Source organism: Nicotiana tomentosiformis, chromosome 2 (assembly GCF_000390325.3).
Source record: "Nicotiana tomentosiformis chromosome 2, ASM39032v3, whole genome shotgun sequence".
Classification (NCBI taxonomy): domain Eukaryota; kingdom Viridiplantae; phylum Streptophyta; class Magnoliopsida; order Solanales; family Solanaceae; genus Nicotiana; species Nicotiana tomentosiformis.
In genome coordinates this window covers 82,499,071-82,519,105 of record NC_090813.1, presented here as the reverse complement: position 1 = coordinate 82,519,105, position 20,035 = coordinate 82,499,071, and the positions used below count along the sequence as shown (strand labels likewise).

Here is a 20,035-nt window from a genome sequence, read left to right as displayed (position 1 = left end):
CTGATTGTGTTTACTAATCTAATTTGTAATATTCTTTGTTTTCATGATTTTATAGAAATGGAATCTTCAAGTAGTATATTGAAGGTACGTATTCGTGAAATGTTCAAGTTTTTATCTTAAAATTATATGAAATGTTGCTTATATGTGTTGTATTTTAATTTTAGGAGGGAGATAGATTTTATGATTTTAAGGAGTGGTTTCCTCCTGATTGCTATTGGAAAGGCGATTGAAATTTTAAGCAAATTATTTCATCCTTTTTGTCCGAAACTCAAATGGATGTGTTGAAGAACAATGTATTTGGGAAGTTTGTAGAGTTGAATGAAGTGAGTCACTCTAGGAAGTTGACTCATTGTATGTTGCTATCTCAACTTTTCTACAAGGATAAAAGCAAAATGGTTTTTAAAGTTTTTGGGCATGATGTAGCATTCACAGAAGATGATTTATACACTATTACCAGACTTAAGATTGAGGCATCCGATTATAGTTTTGTTGACGCTATAGTGAACCATTTGAAGGAACGATATTTCTCTGAAGTGAAAAAGGATTTGAAGGTAGAGACTTTGTATAAATTTATGCAAAATCAGTCTCGATTGCGTGATGGTACAACTCATGATGTATGTGTTGATGTCGAGGTCTGTGATGAAGATGCAGTAAAGCTTGCTCAGATTTATCTATTAGAAGTCGTTCTATTGGGTAAATTTGAAGGTCGAAATATAAGTGACCATTCTATGAAAATCATAGACGACGAAGAGCTTTGTGTTTCTTTTCCATGGGGCAGTTTCTATTTTGATGAGTTTATTGATAATTTGTCTCATCTTCTAACAACTGAGTCAGTGAAAAAGAAACCAATTGGTAGGATCTCATCTTATACGGCGCTTGGATTCCCATTTTTGTTTAATGTATGGATAATGGAAGTGTTTAATAATTTCCGTCAATTTTCAAAATATGAGAATCGAGGGCCAATTAGGATGTTGTCTTACTCAAGCATTGGATGTCCAAAATATGACACACTTTATAATAATTTATTTATAAATGCAAATGTAAGTTAATAGTATTTGACTTTTTATCATATTTCTTTGCTCATATATTTTATTTTTGTAACGATCCGACTGGTCGTTATGAGTGTATTAGTCCCGATCCCCTATTTACTATTTTTTTCGTATCTGTTTCTACTTATGTGACTTGCCGGGAGGTCTTGTTTTTGATTTCAGAGTATTTTGGGACACTTAGTCCCTAAAACGGAAGCTTAAGTGTTAGGATTTTGACCGTAGTCGAAAGTGTGTTAAGACGACTCCGGAATGGAGTTCCGTCGGTTCCGTTAGCTCCGTTGGGTGATTTTGGACATATGAGCGTGTGCGGACTGTGAATTTGAGGTCTGTAGCTAATTTAGGCTTGAAATGGCGAAAGTCAAATTTTTGGGAAGTTTGACCGGGGGGTTGAATTTTTGATATCGGAGTCGGATTCCGATTCCAAAAGCTGAAATAGGTCCGTAATGTTGAATATTACTTGTCTGCAAACTTTGAGGTCAATCAGACGTGGTTTGATAGGTTTCGGTGTCGTTTGCGAAATTCGGAAGTTTAGAAGTTCTTTAGGCTTGAATCCGGGTGTAATCGGTGTTTCAGTGTTGTTTCGAGCGATTCTGTCACGACCCAAAATCCCAATCTGTCGTGATGGCGCCTATCTCGATACTAGAAAAGTCGATAATCTCCGTAAACCACAATTTCTCTTAAGTTTGAAAATACAATATTTAAATACAATATAAAATCCCACAAATACCGATACAACACTCCCCAAAACCTGGTGTTACTGAGAACATGAGCATCTAATATAAATACAAGTCTAGAAAATACGGTCTGTACTAGTCTATGACCAAATACACTAAACAAGGAGATAGGGAAAGAGAGACAAGGTCTGCGAAATACGGCAGCTACCTGTGAATCTCCGAAAAATCAACTGTGCGAGAAAATCAACACCCGCTATGTCCAGAAGCACCTGGATCTGCACACGAAGTGCAGGGTGTAGTATGAGTACAACTAACTCAGCAAGTAACAATAATAAATAAGGAATTGGAGATAGTGACGAGCTACACAGTTATAATTCATTTCCAGTAATTCTAATAGCGAATAGACATGCTTTCAAATCTAGCAGTTTAAGTCAAATCAATTTATACAGTTCAAGTTCATGTAATCCGGATATAAAATCTTTCAGAGAATTTTACAACAATAACAAATAGCAACTAAGTGCAATAACAAATGGAAAGAAAGTACAGCCTCTCAGGGCAACAATCACTCCACTCGTCACAACAACTCAATCACTCGGCTCTCAGCCCTCAGCACTCACACTCAATGGGTACCCGCGCTCAGTGGGGGTGTACAGACTCTGGAGGGTCTCCTATAACACAAGCGCCATAATTCGCACGGACAACTCGCGTGCAGTACAGACAACTCACGTGCTATAATATCCTGCACGGATAACTCACGTGCCATAGTATCCTTACCTCACCGATAGGCCCTCGGCCTTACTCAGTCCTCAACCTCTCTAGTCTCTCGGGATCTCGGAAATCACAAAGATCGGCCCAAACAATGATAACATAGTGTATCAACAAATATCAAGAAAGATTGAGGTATGATACGCAAGTAAAATCATGACTGAGTACAATACGGAAATTAGCAAATAATTCAACAAGTACGCGACCTCGGTGGGTCCCAACAGTACTATCACATAGCCTAAGCATGATTTATAACATGATTTACAGTCAAATTTCTTCAACACATAGAGAGCATATAGCTAACAACAAATTATTGAACTTTACAGTTTTACGGGACGGACCAAGTCACAATCCCCTCGGTGCACGCCCACACGCCCGTCACCTAGCGTGTGCGTCACCTCCAAAGTAATCACATGATACAAATTTCGGGATTTCATACCCTTAGGACCAGATTTATAACTGTTACTTACCTGAAACCGTGAAATTCTTTATTCTGCAATGTCTTTTCCTCGTGAATTGGCCTCCAAACGGCTCGAATCTACCCACAAATAATTCGATTCAGTCAATAAAATTTATTGGAGTTAATTCCATATAATAATACTAATTTTCCATAAAAATCTGAAAATTAGCTCAAACATCGCATGTGGGGCCCACATTTCGGAATTCGGTGAAAGTTACAAAATATTAACGCCCATTCAACCACGAGTCCAACCATACAAATTTTACTCAAATCCGACATCAACTCGACCCTCAAATCTCCAAATTAAACCAAGAGGGTTTTCATAATTTTCCAACTTAATTCATCAATTAAATGTTAAAAACAACCATGGATTCAGGTAATTTATCCAATATTAAGTTAAAAATACTTACCCCGTTGTTTTCCTTGAAAAACTCCCGAAAATCGCCTCTTCCCAAGCTCCAATCCGTCAAAAATGGAAATTGGGACGAAGTCCCATTTTCAGAACTTAAACTCTCTGCCCAGTCATTTGCTCTACACGATCGCGAACATTCCCACACGATCGTGAAGAACAATTTTCCACTGCCCAGATTTAACTCTACGCGATTGCGGACTTTCCCACATGATCGCGATGCACAACATCACAGACTTACGCGATCGCGGACCTAACCACGCGACCGTGAAGCACAATCGCGTGATTTCCATTTCTGCCCCATTTTCTCTACGCGAACACGACCTTCTTCATGCGTCCGCGAATAACAAACTCACATAACTACGCGATCGCGTCCCAAGTCACGCGATCGCGAAGCACAAAATATCACTGCCTCAAATTAACCCTACGCGATCGCGTAGAACAAAAACCTCCACTGACCAACTTCGCCTACGCGATCGCAGACACATTCACGCGATCGCGTAGAAGGAAAAACAGAATCAGATATCAGAAAATTCCAGTAGTTGTTCAAGTCCAAATTTTTGATCCGTTAATCATCCGAAACTCACCCGATCCCCTCAGGACCTAAACCAAATATACCAACAAGTCCTAAAACATCATACGATCTTAGTCGAACCCTCAAATCACCTCAAACAACACTAAAACTATGAATTACACCCCAATTCAAGACTATTGAACTTTTAATTTCTATAAACGACTCCGGAACCTACCAAACCAAGTCCGATTGACCTCAAATTTTACACACAAGTCATAAATGACACAACAGAGGTATTCAAATTTTCAGAATCGGATTCCGTCCCCGATATAAAAAGTCAACCCCCCGGTCAAACTTCCCAAAAATTCAACTTTCGGCATTTCAAGCCAAATTCCACTGCGGCAAGTCATAAAACCACTATAAAACATAAATTGAGCAGTAAATGGGGAAACAGGGTTATAATATTTAAAACGACCAGCCGGGTCGTTACATTCTCCCCCTCTTAAATAAATGTTCGTCCTCGAACGAGTTTAGAATCATACCAGGAGTCTCAAATAGGTGTGGATATTTGTACCGCATCTCCTACTCAATATCCCAAGTAGCTTCTCCGACTGGCTGAGCTCTCCACTGTACCTTCACTGATGCTATGTTCTTTGACCTCAGCTTTTGAACCTTCCAGTCTAAAATAGTCACCAGCTCCACATCATAAGTCAAATTACCGTTCAGCTGTACTGTACTGAAATCCAGAATATGAGACAGATCCCCAATATACTTTCGGAGCATGGATACATAAAACACTGGATGAACACTTGATAGACTAGGTGTCAAAGCAAGTTCATAAGCCACATCTCCAATTTTCTTATGTATCTCAAAAGGCCCAATATACCGAGGGCTCAACTTGCCCTTCTTCCCGAAACTCAACACACCCTTCATGGGTGAAATCGTGAGCAGTACCTTCTCCCTAACAATGCGAACAACATCACGAACCTTCCTGTTAGCATGACTCTTTTGGCTAGACTATGCCATGCGAAGCTGTTCCTGAATCACTTTGACCTTCTCTAAAGCATCCTGAACCAAGTCAGTACCCAATAGTCTAGCCTTACCCGGATCAAACCAACCCACCGAGGACCGGCACTGTCTCCTATACAAAGCCTTATACGGAGCCATCTAAATACTCGACTGGTAGCTGTTATTGTAAGCAAACTTCGCGAGTGGCAGAAATTGATTCCAAGAACCCCCAAAATCAATGACACAAGCGCATAACATATCCTCTAATATCTGAATAGTGTGCTCGGACTGTCCGTCCATCTTAGGGTGAAATGCTATACTCAACTGAACCTGTGTGCCCAATTCTCGCTGAACTGCTCTCTAAAACTGTGATGTAAACTGTGGGCCCCGATCTGAAATGATGGACACTAGCACACCGTGTAGGCGAACAAACTCGCGAATATAAATCCCAGCTAACAGCTCTGAAGAATAATTAGTACCAACTGGAATAAAATGCGCAGATTTGGTCAACTAATGTACTATCACCCAAACAACATCAAATTTTCTCAAGGTCCGTGGAAGCCCAACTATGAAATCCATGGTAATACGCTCTCATTTCCATTCCAGAATTTCAAGTCTCTGAAGCAATCCTCCCGGTCTCTGATGTTCATACTTCACCTGTTGACAATTTAAACGCCGAGATACAAACCCAACTATATCTTTCTTTATTTGCCTCCACCAATAGTGCTGCCTCAAATCCTAATACATCTTTGCGGCACCTGGATGAATGGAGTACCACGAACTGTGAGCTTCCTGGAGAATCAACTCACACAAACCATCCATATTAGGCATACATAGCATGCCCTACATCCGTAATACACCATCATCTCCAATAGTGACTTCTTTGGCATCACCGTACTCAACCGTGTCTTTAAGGACAAGCAGATGTGGATCATCATACTGGCGCTCTCTGATGCGATCGTATAAAGAAGACCGAGAAACCACGCAGGCCAAAATTTGATTCGGCTTGGAAACATCTAATCTAACAAACTGGTTGGCCAAGGCCTGAACATCCAAGGCTAAAGGCCTCTCTGCTACCGGTAAGTATGCTAAAATGCCCAAACTCTCCGCCTTACGACTCAAGGCATCAGCCACCACATTAGCTTTTTCGGGATAATAGAGAATGGTAATGTCATAATTCTTAAGCAACTTTAACCACCTCCGCCGCCGCAAATTAAGATCCTTCCGTTTAAACAAATGTTGTAGACTCCGATGGTAGGTCTATACCTCACACTGGACACCGTACAAGTAATGCCACCAAATTTTCAAGGCATGGACAATATCTGCTAACTCAAGATCGTAGACTGGATAATTCTTCTCATATACCTTTAATTATCTGGATGCATAGGTAATCACCCTACCATCTTGCATAAGCACTGTGCCGAGACCAATACGCGATGCGTCACAATACATAGTATAAGACTCTGAACCTGTAGGCAATACCAATAGTGGAGCTGTAGTCAAAGCTATTTTGAGCTTCTGAAAGCTCTCTTCATACTCATCCGACCACCTGAACGGAGCACCTTTCTGGGTCAATTTAGTCATAGGCGATGCAATAGACGAGAAACCCTCCACGAAGCGACGATAATAACCGACCAAGCCGAGAAAACTCTGAATCTCAGTGACTAAAGATGGCCTGGGCCAACTCTGAACTGCCTCTATTTTCTTCGGATCCACCTTAATTCCTTCACTGGACACTATATGTCCCAAGAATGCCACTGAACTAAGCCAGAACTCACACTTAGAGAATTTGGCATAAAGTTTCTCCTCTCTCAATCTTTGTAATATAATACCCAAGTGTTGTGCATGATCCTCTTGGATACGTGAGTACACCAAAATATCTTCAATAAATACTATGAAAAATGAATCAATATATGGATGGAATACACTATTCATCAAGTGCATAAACGCTACTGGGGCATTGGTTAGCCCAAAAGACATCACAAGAAATTTATAGTGGCTATAACGAGTTCTGAATGCCGTCTTTAGAATATCCGAATCCTGAATTTTCAACTGGTGATACCCAGATCTCAAATCAATTTTGGAGAACACCCTCGCTCCCTGAAGCTGGTCAAATAAGTCATCAATACGCGGCAAAGGATATTTATTCTTGATTGTAACCTTTTTCAACTGCCTATAATCGATGCACATCCGCATAGTACCATCTTTCTTTTTCACAAACAGAACCAATGCACCCCAAGGTGAAACACTAGGCCTAATAAGCCCCTTTTCAAGGAGTTCCTGAAGTTGCTCTTTCAATTCTTTTAACTCAGCTGGTGCCATATGATATGGAGGAATAGAAATGGGTTGAGTGCCCTACACCAAGTCAATGTCAAAATCAATATCCATATCGGGTAGCATACCCGGCAGGTCTGCAGGAAATACATCCGGAAAGTCTCGCATGACCAGTACTGAATCAATAATAGGAGTATCTGCATCAACATCTCTCACTATGGCCAAATATGACAGACATCCCTTTCCAACCATACGTCGGGCCTTCAAATAAGAAATTACCCTGCTAGGAACAAAATCTAGAGAACCTCTCCATTCAACCTTTGGCAACCCCGACATCGTCAACATCACGATTTTTGCGTGATAGTCCAGAATAACATGACGTGGAGACAACCAATCCATACCCAGGATTACATCGAAATCAACCGTACCAAGTAATAAGATATTAACTCTAGTCTCCAATTCTCCAATAGTTACCACACACGACCGATACACATGGTCCACAGTAATAATATCGCCCAACAGTGTAGATACACAAACATGTGAAACTAAGGACTCACAGGGCATATCCAGATAATGAGAAAAATACGATGATACATATGAATAAGTGAAACCAGGGTCAAATAATATAGAAGCCTCCATGTGGCACACTGAAACAATATCTGTGATCACTGCATCTGAGGCAACAACATCTGGCATGACAGGAAAAGCATAGAATTGGGCCTGACTGCCACCTGAACGGCCTCCCCCTCTTGGGCGACCCCTACCTGACTAACCCCCACCCCGAGCTGGCTGGGCGGGTGATAGAACTGCTGGTGCTGGTGCCGTCAGTCGAGAACTCTACTGTGGAGCCCCACTCAACAACCTAGGACAATCTCTCTTGTAATGACCAAATTCTTCGCACTCGAAACAACCCCTCCTCTGACGGAACTGCTGCTCCTGATAACCTGAGGAATTACCTGTAGAATCCTGAGCGGACGAGGCATGATGAGAACTCTGCGCTGGTAGTGCACTAAATGAAGACTGGCCTGAGTGAGCACTGTAAGAACTGTGGCTAGCTGATGCACCATGATGAGCTGGATGACCCGCCTGAGCGTGTATGTAAGATCGACCCCTACCGCGGTAAAACTGACCCCCTAAAGGAACACCGATGAAATAACCTGAACCACGGGGCATCTTAGCCTCCCTCTCAACCCGCTCCTGGCTGCGAACCATCTCAATCTGATGAGCAATGTCGACAGCCTCGTCGAAAGTAGCACCAGACACTCTCTCTAGTCATGAGTAATCGCAGCTAAAAAGTGAGGCCATCTATGAACCTCCCGATCCTCTCCCTATCTGTGGGAATCAACCAGATAGCATGACAGTCCAATTCTGAAAATCTCATCTCATACTGTGTCAGGGACATATCACCCTGATGAAGCTGCTCAAACTGTTTGCGTAGCTCCTCTCTGCGGGACCGAGGCACAAACTTCTCCAGGAATAGACCGGAGAACTGCTGCCAGGTAAGGGGTGCTGCACCGACCGATCTACACCTCTCGTAAGCTTCCCACCATCTGAAGGCAGCCCCAGAAAGCTAAAAATTAGTGAATGAGACCCCACTGGTCTCTAGAATACCCACTGTCCGAAGCATTCGTTGACACTTATCCAGAAAACCCTGAGCATCCTCTGACTCAGCACCACTAAATGGTGGAGGTCGAAGCCTCTCAAATCTCTCAAGTCTCCTCTTCTCATCATCTGCCATAATAGGAACTACCAGGGCCTGAGCAGCTGCAACCGGCTGGGCTGGTAGTGCTCCCGGTATATGAAGTCCCTATACTACCTGGTTTGGAGTACGGGCAACAGGGTTATGATACCTCCCTCGTCCTGAGAAGTGGCAAGTACGACCTGAGCCGAAACCACCCGAGCAAGACTAGTACAAACTATCAATATTTGGGCCAGAGCCTCTTTAAGTCGTGGAATCACAATAGGTGTAGCTGGTGCTTGAGCTGGTCCTGCCGGCTCAACTATATCCGGAATCTGTTCCTGAGCTGGAGCAACTAGTGGTGCTACAAGTGCTGCTCCAACTGCTGCACGAGCTATACCTCAACCTCTACCTCGGCCCCGACATCTACCACGACCCCGACCTCTCGGGACCCTAACTGGTGACACTGGTGGCTGGGCATCCGATCCGGTAGTACGTGTCCTCACCTTCTGTGAGAGAATAGAATAACAGAACTTTAGTTTTCGGAATCAACAAATTCGCACGACAGAATACAAGAAAGTGAAATTTTCCTAAGGGTTATGCAACCTCTCGCAGATAAGTACAGACGTCTTCGTACCGATCCGCAAGACTCTACGAAACGTGCTCATAACTCGTGAGACCTATGTAACCTAGGCTCTGATACCAACTTGTCACGACCCAAAATCCCAACCTGTCGTGATGGCGCCTATCTCGATACCAGGCAAGCCAATAATCTCCATAAACCACAATTTCTCTTAAGTTTGAAAATATAATATTTAAATACAATACAAAATCCCATAATTACTGATACAAACACTCCCAAAACCTGGTGTTACTGAGTACATGAGCATCTAATATGAATACAAGTCTGGAAAATATGGTCTATAATAGTCTAAGACCAAATACAGTAAACACGGAGATAGGAAAAGAGAGACAAGGGCTGCGAAAAATGGCAGCTACCTCTGAATCTCTGGAAAATCAACCGTGCGAGAAAATCAACACCCGCTATGTCCAGAAGCACATGGATTTGCACACGAAGTGCAGGGTGTAGTATGAGTACAACCAACTCAGCAAGTAACAATAATAAATAAGGAATTGAAGATAATGACGAGCTACACAGTTATAATTCATTTCCAGTAATTCCAATAGAGAATAGACATGCTTTCAAATCCACCAGTTAAGTCAAATCAATTTATATAGTTCAAGTTCATGTAATCCGGATATAAAATCGTTGAGAGATTTTCACAACAATAACAAATAGCAACTAAGTGCAACAACAAATGAAAAGCAAGTACAGCCTCTCAAGGCAACAATCACTCCACTCGTCACAACAACTCAACCATTCGACTCTCAGCCCTCAGCACACTCAATGGGTACCCGTGCTCACTGGGGGTGTATAGACTCCGTAGGGGATCCTACAGCCCAAGCGCCATAATTCGCACGGACAATTCACGTGCTATAATATCCTGCATGGACAACTCAAGTTCCATAGTATCCTTACCTCACCGACAGGCCCTCGGCCTTACTCAGTCATCAACCTCTCTAGTCTCTCGGAAATCACAAAGACCGGCCCAAACAAAGATAACATAGTGTATCAAAAAATATCAAGAAAGACTGAGGTATGATACGCAAGTAAAATCATGATTGAGTACAATACAATAATTAGCAAATAATTTAACAAGTATGCTACCTCGGTGGGTCCCAACAGTACTATCACATTGCCTAAGCATGATTTCTAACATGATTTATAGTCAAATTTCTTCAATACATATAGAGCATATAGCTAACAACAAATTATTCAACTTTACAGTTTCACGGGACGTAGCAAGTCACAATCCCCTCGGTGCACACCCACACGCCCCTCACCTAGCATGTGCGTCACCTCCAAAGTAATCACATGATACAAAATCCGGGGTTTCATACCCTGAGGACCAGATTTATAACTGTTAGTTACCTCAAACCGTGAAATTCTTTATTCTGCAATGTCTTATCCTCGTGAATTGGCCTCCAAACACCTTGAATCTACCCACAAATAATTCGATTCAGTCAATAAAATTTATTGGAGTTAATTCCATAAGATAATACTAATTTTCCATAAAAATCTGAAAATTAGCTCAAACATTGCCTGTGGGGCCCATATTTCAGAATCTGGCAAAAGTTACAAAATATGAACTCCCATTCAACCACGAGTCCAACCATACAAATTTTACTCAAATCCGACATCAACTCGACCCTCAAATCTCCAAATTAAACCAAGAGGGTTTTCACAATTTTCCAACTTAATTCACCAATTAAATGTTAAAAACAACCATGGATTCTGGTAATTTAACCAATATTAAGTTAAGAACACTTACGTTGTTGTTTTCCTTGAAAAACTCCCGAAAATCACCTCTTCCCAAGCTCAAATCCGTCAAAAATGGAAATTGGGACGAAGTCCCATTTTCAGAACATAAACTCTCTGCCCAGTCATTTGCTCTACGCGATCGCGAATATTCCCACGTGATCGTTAAGAACAATTTTCCACCGCCCAGATTTAACTCTACGCGATCGCGGACTTTCCCACGCGATCGCGAAGCACAACATCACAGACCTACACGATCGAAGACCTAACCACACGATCACAAAGCATAAATGCGTGATTTCCATTTCTGCCCCATTTCCTCTACGTAAACGCGACCTTCTTCATGCGTTCACGAATAACAAACTCACATAGCTACGCGATCGCAAAGAACAGAATATCACTGCCTCAAATTAACCTTACGCGATCGCAGATATCCCCACGCGATTGCGTAGAACAAAAACCTCCACTGACCAACTAAGCCTACGCGATCACATACACATTCACGCGATCACGTAGAAGGAAAAATAGAATCAGATATCAGAAAATTCCAGCATTTGTTCAAGTCCAAATTTTGATCCGTTAACCATCCAAAACTAACCCGAGCCCCTCGGGACCTCAACCAAATATTACTAACAAGTCCTAAAATGTCATATGAACTTAGTCGAACCCTCAAATCACCTCAAACAACAATAAAACCATGAATTACACCCCGATTCAAGCCTAATGAACTTTGAAATTTATAATTTCTACAAACGACTCCGAAACATATCAAATCACGTCCGATTGACCTCAAATTTTGCACACAAGTCATACATGACATAACAAAGGTATTCAAATTTTTAGAATCGTATTCCGACCCCGATATCAAAAAGTCAACCCCCCGGTCAAACTTTCCAAAAATTTAACTTTCGACATTTCAAGCCAAATTCCACTAAGGACCTCCAAATTATTTTCCGGACACGCTTCTAATTCCAAGATCACCATACGGAGCTATTGGAATTATCGAAATTCAAATCCGAGGTCGTTTACTCATAAGTCCACATCCGGTCAACTTTCTAACTTAAAATTTTAATTATGAGACTAAGTGTCTCATTTCACTCCGAATTCATTCCGGACCCGAACCAACTAACCCGACAAGTCATAAAACTACTGCAAAGCATAAATTAAGTAATAAATAATGAAACAGGATTATAATATTCAAACGACCGGTCGGGTTGTTTCAGATTCGAAGGTTCGACTAAGTTCGTATTGGGTTATATGACTTGTTGGCATGTTTAGTGGAGGTCTAGGGGGACTCGGGGAGGGGTGGGGGGATTCGGGAGGTTTCGGACTTGGTTTGGATTTGAAAGGGGCAGTTGAAGTGTTGCTGTTGCTGGTGTAATCGCACCCACAAAGTAGGAACCGCAGGTGCGAGCCCGCAGAAGCGGCCAAGGAGGAGTTGAGCAGAAGCCACTAGTGCGAAGATTTTCTCGTACATGTGATGGTCGCAAAAGCGGGCAGCTGGATGCAAGTGCGAGTTGTAGCCGTAGATGCTATGGGTTTCCGCACCTGCTATAGGCGCAGATGCAGTCATGAAGCCGCAGGAACGGAATCCGCACCTGCGATGGATTTTCCGCAGGTGCAGCGTTGCAGATGCAACAGTGGGTCCCCAGATGCAAAAAGTCTGGGCAGAAGGTTTAAAAAGCAAGGGTTCGCGATTTTAGTCTTATATCACCATTTGAGACTCGGACTTAGGCGATTGTGGAGAAGATTTTGGAGGGGATTATTGAGGTAAGCTTCTTGTACTCATTTTTTTATCATAAATCTTGTTTTCCTACTGATTTTCCCACCTAATTAGCAAAATTTTGAAGTGAAATTTGGGGGTTTAGGGCTTAGAATAGGCGAGTGGATTTTGGGTATTTGGAGGACCAAATGATGTCGAATTTTGATGAATTTAGTAAGGTTAGAGTCGTGAGTGAATGAGATTTCGTGTTTTGTGACTTTTTTTGGATTTCGAGACGTGGACTCGGGGGCCGGGTTTAGGCCTATTTCAGATGTTGGCTTATAATTTCATGTTTTTCTTGTGGAATTGATTCTTTTAGCTTATATTAATTATACCGTACTGTTTGTGGCTAGATTCGGGGCGTTTAGAGATTGATTCGAGGGGCAAGGGTATTGTGGAGTAGGATTTTGTGCGGTTTGAGGTAAATAAGAGTTTTAAATCTGGTCCCGAGGGTATGAAGCCCCAGATTTTGGTATGGTGTGACTATTTTGGGGGTGACACACATGCTAGGTGACATGCGTGTGGGAGTGCACCGTGGGGGATTGTGACTTCGTCCATCCCGTGAGACTGTAAAGTCGAAGAGACTATTGTTAATTACTTATTCTCTCTGTGTTATAGAAATTTAACTGCAAATCATGTTAGAAATCATGCTTAGGCTATGTGATATTACTGTTGGGACCCGCATAAGTCGCTTACTTGTTGAATTATTTGCTAATTGTTGTCTTGTACTCAGTCATGTTTTACTTGCGCATCATATTTCAGTCTCTTCTTGATTCTTATTGATACACTATGTTATTTTGTTTTGGCTGATCTTTATGATTTCTGAGAGCCCGAGAGACTGGAGAGGTTGGTGACTGAGTGCCTAGTTGTGAGCTATAGGTATATATATATATAGATCGAGTTGTACGCCAAAACGAGCCTGAGAGCTGTATGCATATGGATCGGGTTGCATGTCGCAACGAGCCTGATGGATGTATGTATATGGATCGGGTTGCACACCGCAACGAGCCTTATGACTATTTATATATTATGGGATCGAGCTGCACACCGCAGCAATATAGCGCTTGGGATGAAGGAGCTCCTCCGGAGTCTGCACACCCCCAGTGAGCACATGTACCTATTGATGGTGAGTACTGAGGGCTGAGAGCCGAGTGATTGAACTGTTGTGACGAGTTGAGTGACTGTTGCCCTGAGAGGCTGTACTTGCTTTTTCATTTGTTGATGCACTTAGTTCATATCTGTCATTGTCGTGAAATTTCAGAAAGATTCTAAATGTATAAAACTGGTTTGATTTGAACTGTCGGATTTGAAAGCATGTCTAGTCTTTGCTGGAATTATTGAAAATGAACTGTATTTGTATAGCTCGTCACTACCTTCTCAGTTCCTTATTTATTTTTGTTACTTGCTGAGTTGGTTGTACTCATGCTACACCCTTGCACTTCATGTGCAGATTCAGGTGTGTTTGATCATGGAGGTCGTCGAGTTAGTGCGCGATCGAGTACCGGAGACTATAAGGTAGCTGCCGGCGTTCGCAGACCTTGTCTCTCCTTCTATGTTTTCCTTATTTTCTGTATTGATACTTAGACACTATTTTATTAGACTGGATATCTAGATGCTCATGACTCAGTGACACCCCGATGTCGGGCTATTTTTTTGCACTTATGTTTTTTGGGGTTTTACCCCCATTTTTATGAAAAACTCCGATTATTTAAATGTCTTAGTTCATTTGTGTTAAATTTTGAAAGTGTTTTGTAATGGTCAGCTTGCCTAGTATCACAATAGGCGCCATCACGACGGGTTAAGATTTGGGTCGTGATAAGTTGGTATCAGAGCCTAGGTTACATAGGTCTCACGAGTCATGAGCAGGGTTAGTAGAGTCTTGCGGATTGGTACGGAGACGTCTGTACTTATCTTCGAGAGGCTGCAAAACCCTTAGGAAAAACTTCACATTCTTGAATTCTTGTTGTGCGAGTCTGTTGATTCTAGTGACTAAATTTCTGTTGTTCTAATTCTCTCACTGATGGTGAGGATGCGTACTGCGGGGCATGATGGACAACCACCAATTGCCCCATTTTAGGAGGAGGCTCCAGTTGTGGACGAGCCTGTGGGACCAGCTAAGGCACCACCCGTGCCCATTGTGGTTCCAGGCTTTCAGGAGGCCTTATCTCAGATTCTGACCGCATGTACCAGTCTTGCTTAGGCGGTCTCTGTTCCAGCCGCATCAGCCACTTCTCAGGCTGGGGGAGGCACTCAGACTCCCGCCGCCCGCACACCAGAGCGGGTGGTACAGAGATTCCAGACACCGGGAGCACCACCAGCTCAGTCGGTTGCCGCTGCTTAGGATTATGTTGTTCCTGCTATGCATGAGGATTAGCAGCGTAGATTGGAGAGGTTTGGGAGGCTCCAGCCTTTATCTTTCGGTGGTGCAGAGGGAGAGAATGCATAGGGTTTATTGGACAGGTGTCAGAGGATACTCCGTACGACATGTATTTTGGAGACCAATGAGGTCTCGTTTACTACCTTTCAGTTCTCAGGGGCTGCATTCAGTTGGTGGGAGGCTTACGAGAAGCGTAGGCCGGTCGGCGCAGCACCCCTTACCTGGCAGCAATTCTCCGTTCTCTTTCTGGAGAAGTTTGTGCCTCAGTCCCACAGAGAGGAGCTGCGTATACAGTTTGAGCAGTTTCGTCAAGGTGATATATTTGTGACGCAGTATGAGATGAGATTTTTAGAGTTAGCCCGTCATGCTATCTGGTTGGTTCTCACAGACAGGGAGAGGATCAGGAGGTTCATAGATGGCCTCACTTTTCAGCTGTGATTGCTTATGACTAGAGAGTGAGTGTCTGGTGCTACTTTTGATGAGGTTGTCGATATTGCCCGTCAGATTAAGATGGTTCGCATCCAGGAGCGGGTCGAGAGGGAGGCAAAGAGGCCTCGCGGACAGGGTGGATTTAGCGGTGTTCCTTCTGGGGGGAAGTTCCACCACGGTAGAGGTTGTCCTTTTAGACATGCTCAGACGGCTCGCCCAGTTCACCGTGGTGCATCATCTGGCCATGGTTCACACAGTTATCAGCACAGCCATTCATCTCTCAGTGCTCTCCCAGCTCAGAGTTCGTCCCGTGCTCCATCAGGTTAGGGCTCGTCTATGCCAGGTCCTTCTACAAGTTATCCCAATGCTTGGGGCTCCCTTCAGTCCCCAACACTAGCACCGAGGAGTTGCTATGAGTGTGGAGAGTTTGGTCACATGATGAGGCAATGTCCCCGCCTAATGGGAGGTCCATCTCAGCAAAGGAGCCAGTCTATGACATCAGCACCTATTTCTTCACCACCCGCTCAGCCAGCTCGAGGTGGGGCCAAGTCAGCTCAGGGCCATCCGAGAGGTGGAGGCCGATCAGGGGGCGGTCAGGCCCGTGTCTTTGCTCTTCTTGCCAGACTAGATGCCATTGCTTTGGATGCTGTGATTACAGGTATTGTCTCAGTTTGCCATAGAGATACCTCTGTATTATTTGACCCTGGTTCCACTTATTCATATGTGTCCTCGTATTTTGCTCATTATTTGGTTATGCCCCGTGAGTCTCTAGTTGCATCTGTTTGTGTATCCACTCCAGTGGGCAATACTATCATTGTGGATCGTGTATATCTGTCATGTGTGGTGACTATTGGGAGTCTGGAGACTAGAGTGGACATATTGTTGCTTCGTATGGTCGATTTTGACGTGATTTTGGGTATGGATTGGTTGTCTCCATGTCATGTTGTTCTAGATTATCATACTAAGAACGTGAAGTTGGCGATGACGGGGTTGCCGAGGGTTAGGTGGAGCGGCTCTATAGACTATGTTCCCAGTTGAGTGATTTCATACTTGAAAGCTCAGCGGATGGTTGATAAAGGTTGTTTATCTTATCTGTCCTTTATGAGGGATGTTAGTACATAGGCCCCTGCTATTGATTCTCTTCTAGTGGTGCGAGATTTCCCTGATGTGTTTCGTACAAACTTGTCGGGCATGCCGCCTGACAATGATATTGATTTTGGGATTGATTTGGTGCCGAGCGTTCAACCCATTTCTATTCCTCCATATCGTATGGCACCGGAGGATTTGAAGGAATTGAAGAAGCAGCTTCAGGAACTCCTTGATAAATGGGTTTATTTGGCCTAGCATGTCACCTTGTGGTGTACCAGTTCTATTTGTAAAGAAGAAGAATGGTACTATGAGAATGTGCATTGATTATAGACAGTTGAACAAGGTCACAATCAAGAACAAGTATCCATTGCCGCATATTGATGATCTGTTTGACCAGCTTCATCGAGCGAGGATGTTCTCCAAGATTGATTTGAGGCCAGGGTATCACCAGCTGAAGATTCGGGACTCAGATATTCTTAAGACAACTTTCAGGACCCGATATGGTCATTATGAGTTCCTTGTGATGTCTTTTGGGCTGATCAACGCCCTAGTAGCGTTCATGCATTTGATGAACAATGTGTTTTAGCCTTATCTTGACTCGTTCGTTATTGTATTCATTGATGACATCCTGGTGTACTCTCGAAGCCAGGAGGAGCATGCTCTGCATCTGGGGATTGTATAATGATTGAGGGAGGAGAAACTTTATGCAAAGTTCTCCAAGTGTGAGTTTTGGCTCAGTTCAGTGGCATTCTTGGGACACGTGGTGTCCAGTGAGGGTATTCAGGTAGATTCGAAAAAGATAGAGGTGGTTTAGAGATGGCCCAGACCGTCCTCAGCCACAGAGATTCGGAATTTTCTCGGTTTGGCTGGTTATTACCGTCATTTCATGGAAGGCTTCTCATCTATTGCATCGCCCTTGACTAAATTAACCCAAAGGGGTGCTCCTTTCAGGTGGTGGGGAGTGCGAGGAGAGCTTTTAGAAGCTCAAGACTGCTTTGACCACAACTCCAGTTCTAGTTCTATCATCTGTTTCTAGTTCTTCCACAATGTATTATGATGCCTCGCAGATCGACATTGGATATGTTCTGATGCAGGAGGGTAGACTGATTGCTTATGCTTCGTGCCGGTTGAAGCCCCATGAGACGAACTATCATGTCCACGACCTTGAGTTAGCAACTATTGTTCACACCTTAAAGATTTGGTGGCACTATTTGTACGGGGTCCATTATGAGATTTACACTGATCATCGGAGTTTGCAGCATCTGTTTAAACAGAAGGATCTTAACCCGCGTCAGCGAAGGTGGTTGGAGCTTCTTAAGGACTATGATATCACCATTTTGTACCATCCCGGTAAGGCCAATGTGGTGGCCGATGCCTTGAGTCGCCAGGCAGAGAGTTTGGGGAGCCTAGCATATCTTCCAGCAGTAGAGAGGCTACTGGCATTGGATGTTCAGGCCTTAGCTAGCTAGTTTGTTAGATTGAATGTTTCTAAGCCGAGTCGAGTATTGGCTTGTGTGGTATCTCGGTCTTTTCTTTATGATCGTATCAGGGAGCGTCAGTAGGAGGACCCCTATCTGCTTGTCCTTAAGGACACGATCCATGACGGTGATGCTAAAGAGGTCACTATTGGGGATGATGGTGCATTGAGGATGCAAGGCATGCTATTCGTGCCCAATGTAGATGGTTTGCGTAAGTTGATTCTCCAGGAGGCTCACAGTTCATGGTATTCTATTCATCCGGGTGCCACGAAGATGTATTAGGACTTGAGACATCATTACTAGTGGAGGAGAATGAAGAAGGACATAGTGGAGTATGTAGCTCGGTGCCTAAATTGGCAGCAGGTCAAGTATGAGCATCAACGACCAGATGAGTTACTTCAGAAGTTAGAGATTCCGAAGTGGAAATGGGAGTGGATCACTATGGATTTCGTTGTTGGGCTTCCATGGACTCAGCGAAAGTTTGATGCAGTTTGGGTGATTGTGGACCGACTGAACAAGTCAGCTCATTTTATTCTTGTGATGACTACCTATTCTTCCGAGCAGCTGGCTCGAGTGTATATCTGCGAGATCGTCAGGCTTTATGGCGTACCGGTATCTATCATTTCTGACTGGGGTACGTAGTTTACATAACAGTTTTGGAGGACTGTATAGAATGAGTTGGGTACTCGAGTGGAGTTGAGCACAACATTTCACCCTCAGATAGACGGAGAGTCCGAGCGCACTATTCACATATTAGAGGATATGCTCAGTGCGCGTGTGATGGAGTTTGGGGGTTTGTGGGATCCGTTTTTGCCACTAGCGGAGTTTGCCTACAACAACAGTTATCAGTCGAGCATCCATATGGCACCGTATGAGGCTCTTTATGGTAGGCGGTATAGGTCTCCAGTAGGTTGGTTCAAGCCGGGCGAGGCCAGATTATTGGGTATAGACTTGGTTCAACTATTCCCAGTTTGAGAATTCCATTTGGACCTCTATATAAAAAAAACCCGCTCCAAACCAAATTTAAAGAACTTCTAAAACCTTCAAGAACCAACTTTCACTATTAGGTGCCAAAATGCTCCCGGGTCACCCAAAACCCGATCCGAACATACGCCCAAGTCCGAAATCATCATACGAACCTATTGGAACCGTCAAATCCTGATTCTAAGGACGTTTACTAAAAATATTGACTTAAGTCAAACTTGGCCTTTCAAGCCAAACTTAAGGAACTAAGTGTTCCGATTTCAACCCAAACTCTTCTAAATCCCGCACCAACCATCCCCGCAAGTTATAAATCTGTAAAATCAAGTACGGGAAGTCTTATTTAGGGAAACAAAGTTCTAGAAAGCAAAACGACCGGTCGGGTCGTTACAAGTTATACATGCTTGTACCAACAAGGTTTGTGGGAAGATTGTTGAGATCAAATGGGTAAAGATTGGGTTGAAAATGGTAGAAATCTTCAAATACTTTAATTGAAGATTTGAAGGGCAATCTAATGTTGGAATTCAATAATTTTTGTATGGTTGAACTCGTATTAGAACAGGTATTCGAATTTCGTGAGTTTTTTCGGGATTCGAAATATGGGTCCCACTATCAATTTTTAAAATGAATTTCGTATTTTAATACGGAATATTAGTAATTTCATATGGAATTAATTCCTACGATTCGTATTGAGTATATTGAATGATT

The 20,035-nt window shown here is 43.1% G+C and overlaps 2 protein-coding genes across 2 annotated transcripts; both read left to right on the top strand.

Annotated features, from left to right (window-relative positions):
• The first annotated feature begins 272 nt into the window (after window positions 1-272).
• LOC138905151 (uncharacterized) lies at window positions 273-1,049 on the top strand. Its single transcript, XM_070193659.1, has one exon. It carries the CDS (start codon window positions 273-275, stop codon window positions 1,047-1,049), a length of 777 nt encoding a protein of 258 aa, XP_070049760.1.
• A 15,066-nt stretch (window positions 1,050-16,115) lies between these two features.
• Window positions 16,116-16,817, top strand: LOC138905150 (uncharacterized). The gene has a single exon (XM_070193658.1). The coding sequence runs from the start codon at window positions 16,116-16,118 to the stop codon at window positions 16,815-16,817; it is 702 nt and encodes a 233-aa protein (XP_070049759.1).
• Window positions 16,818-20,035: the final 3,218 nt, after the last annotated feature.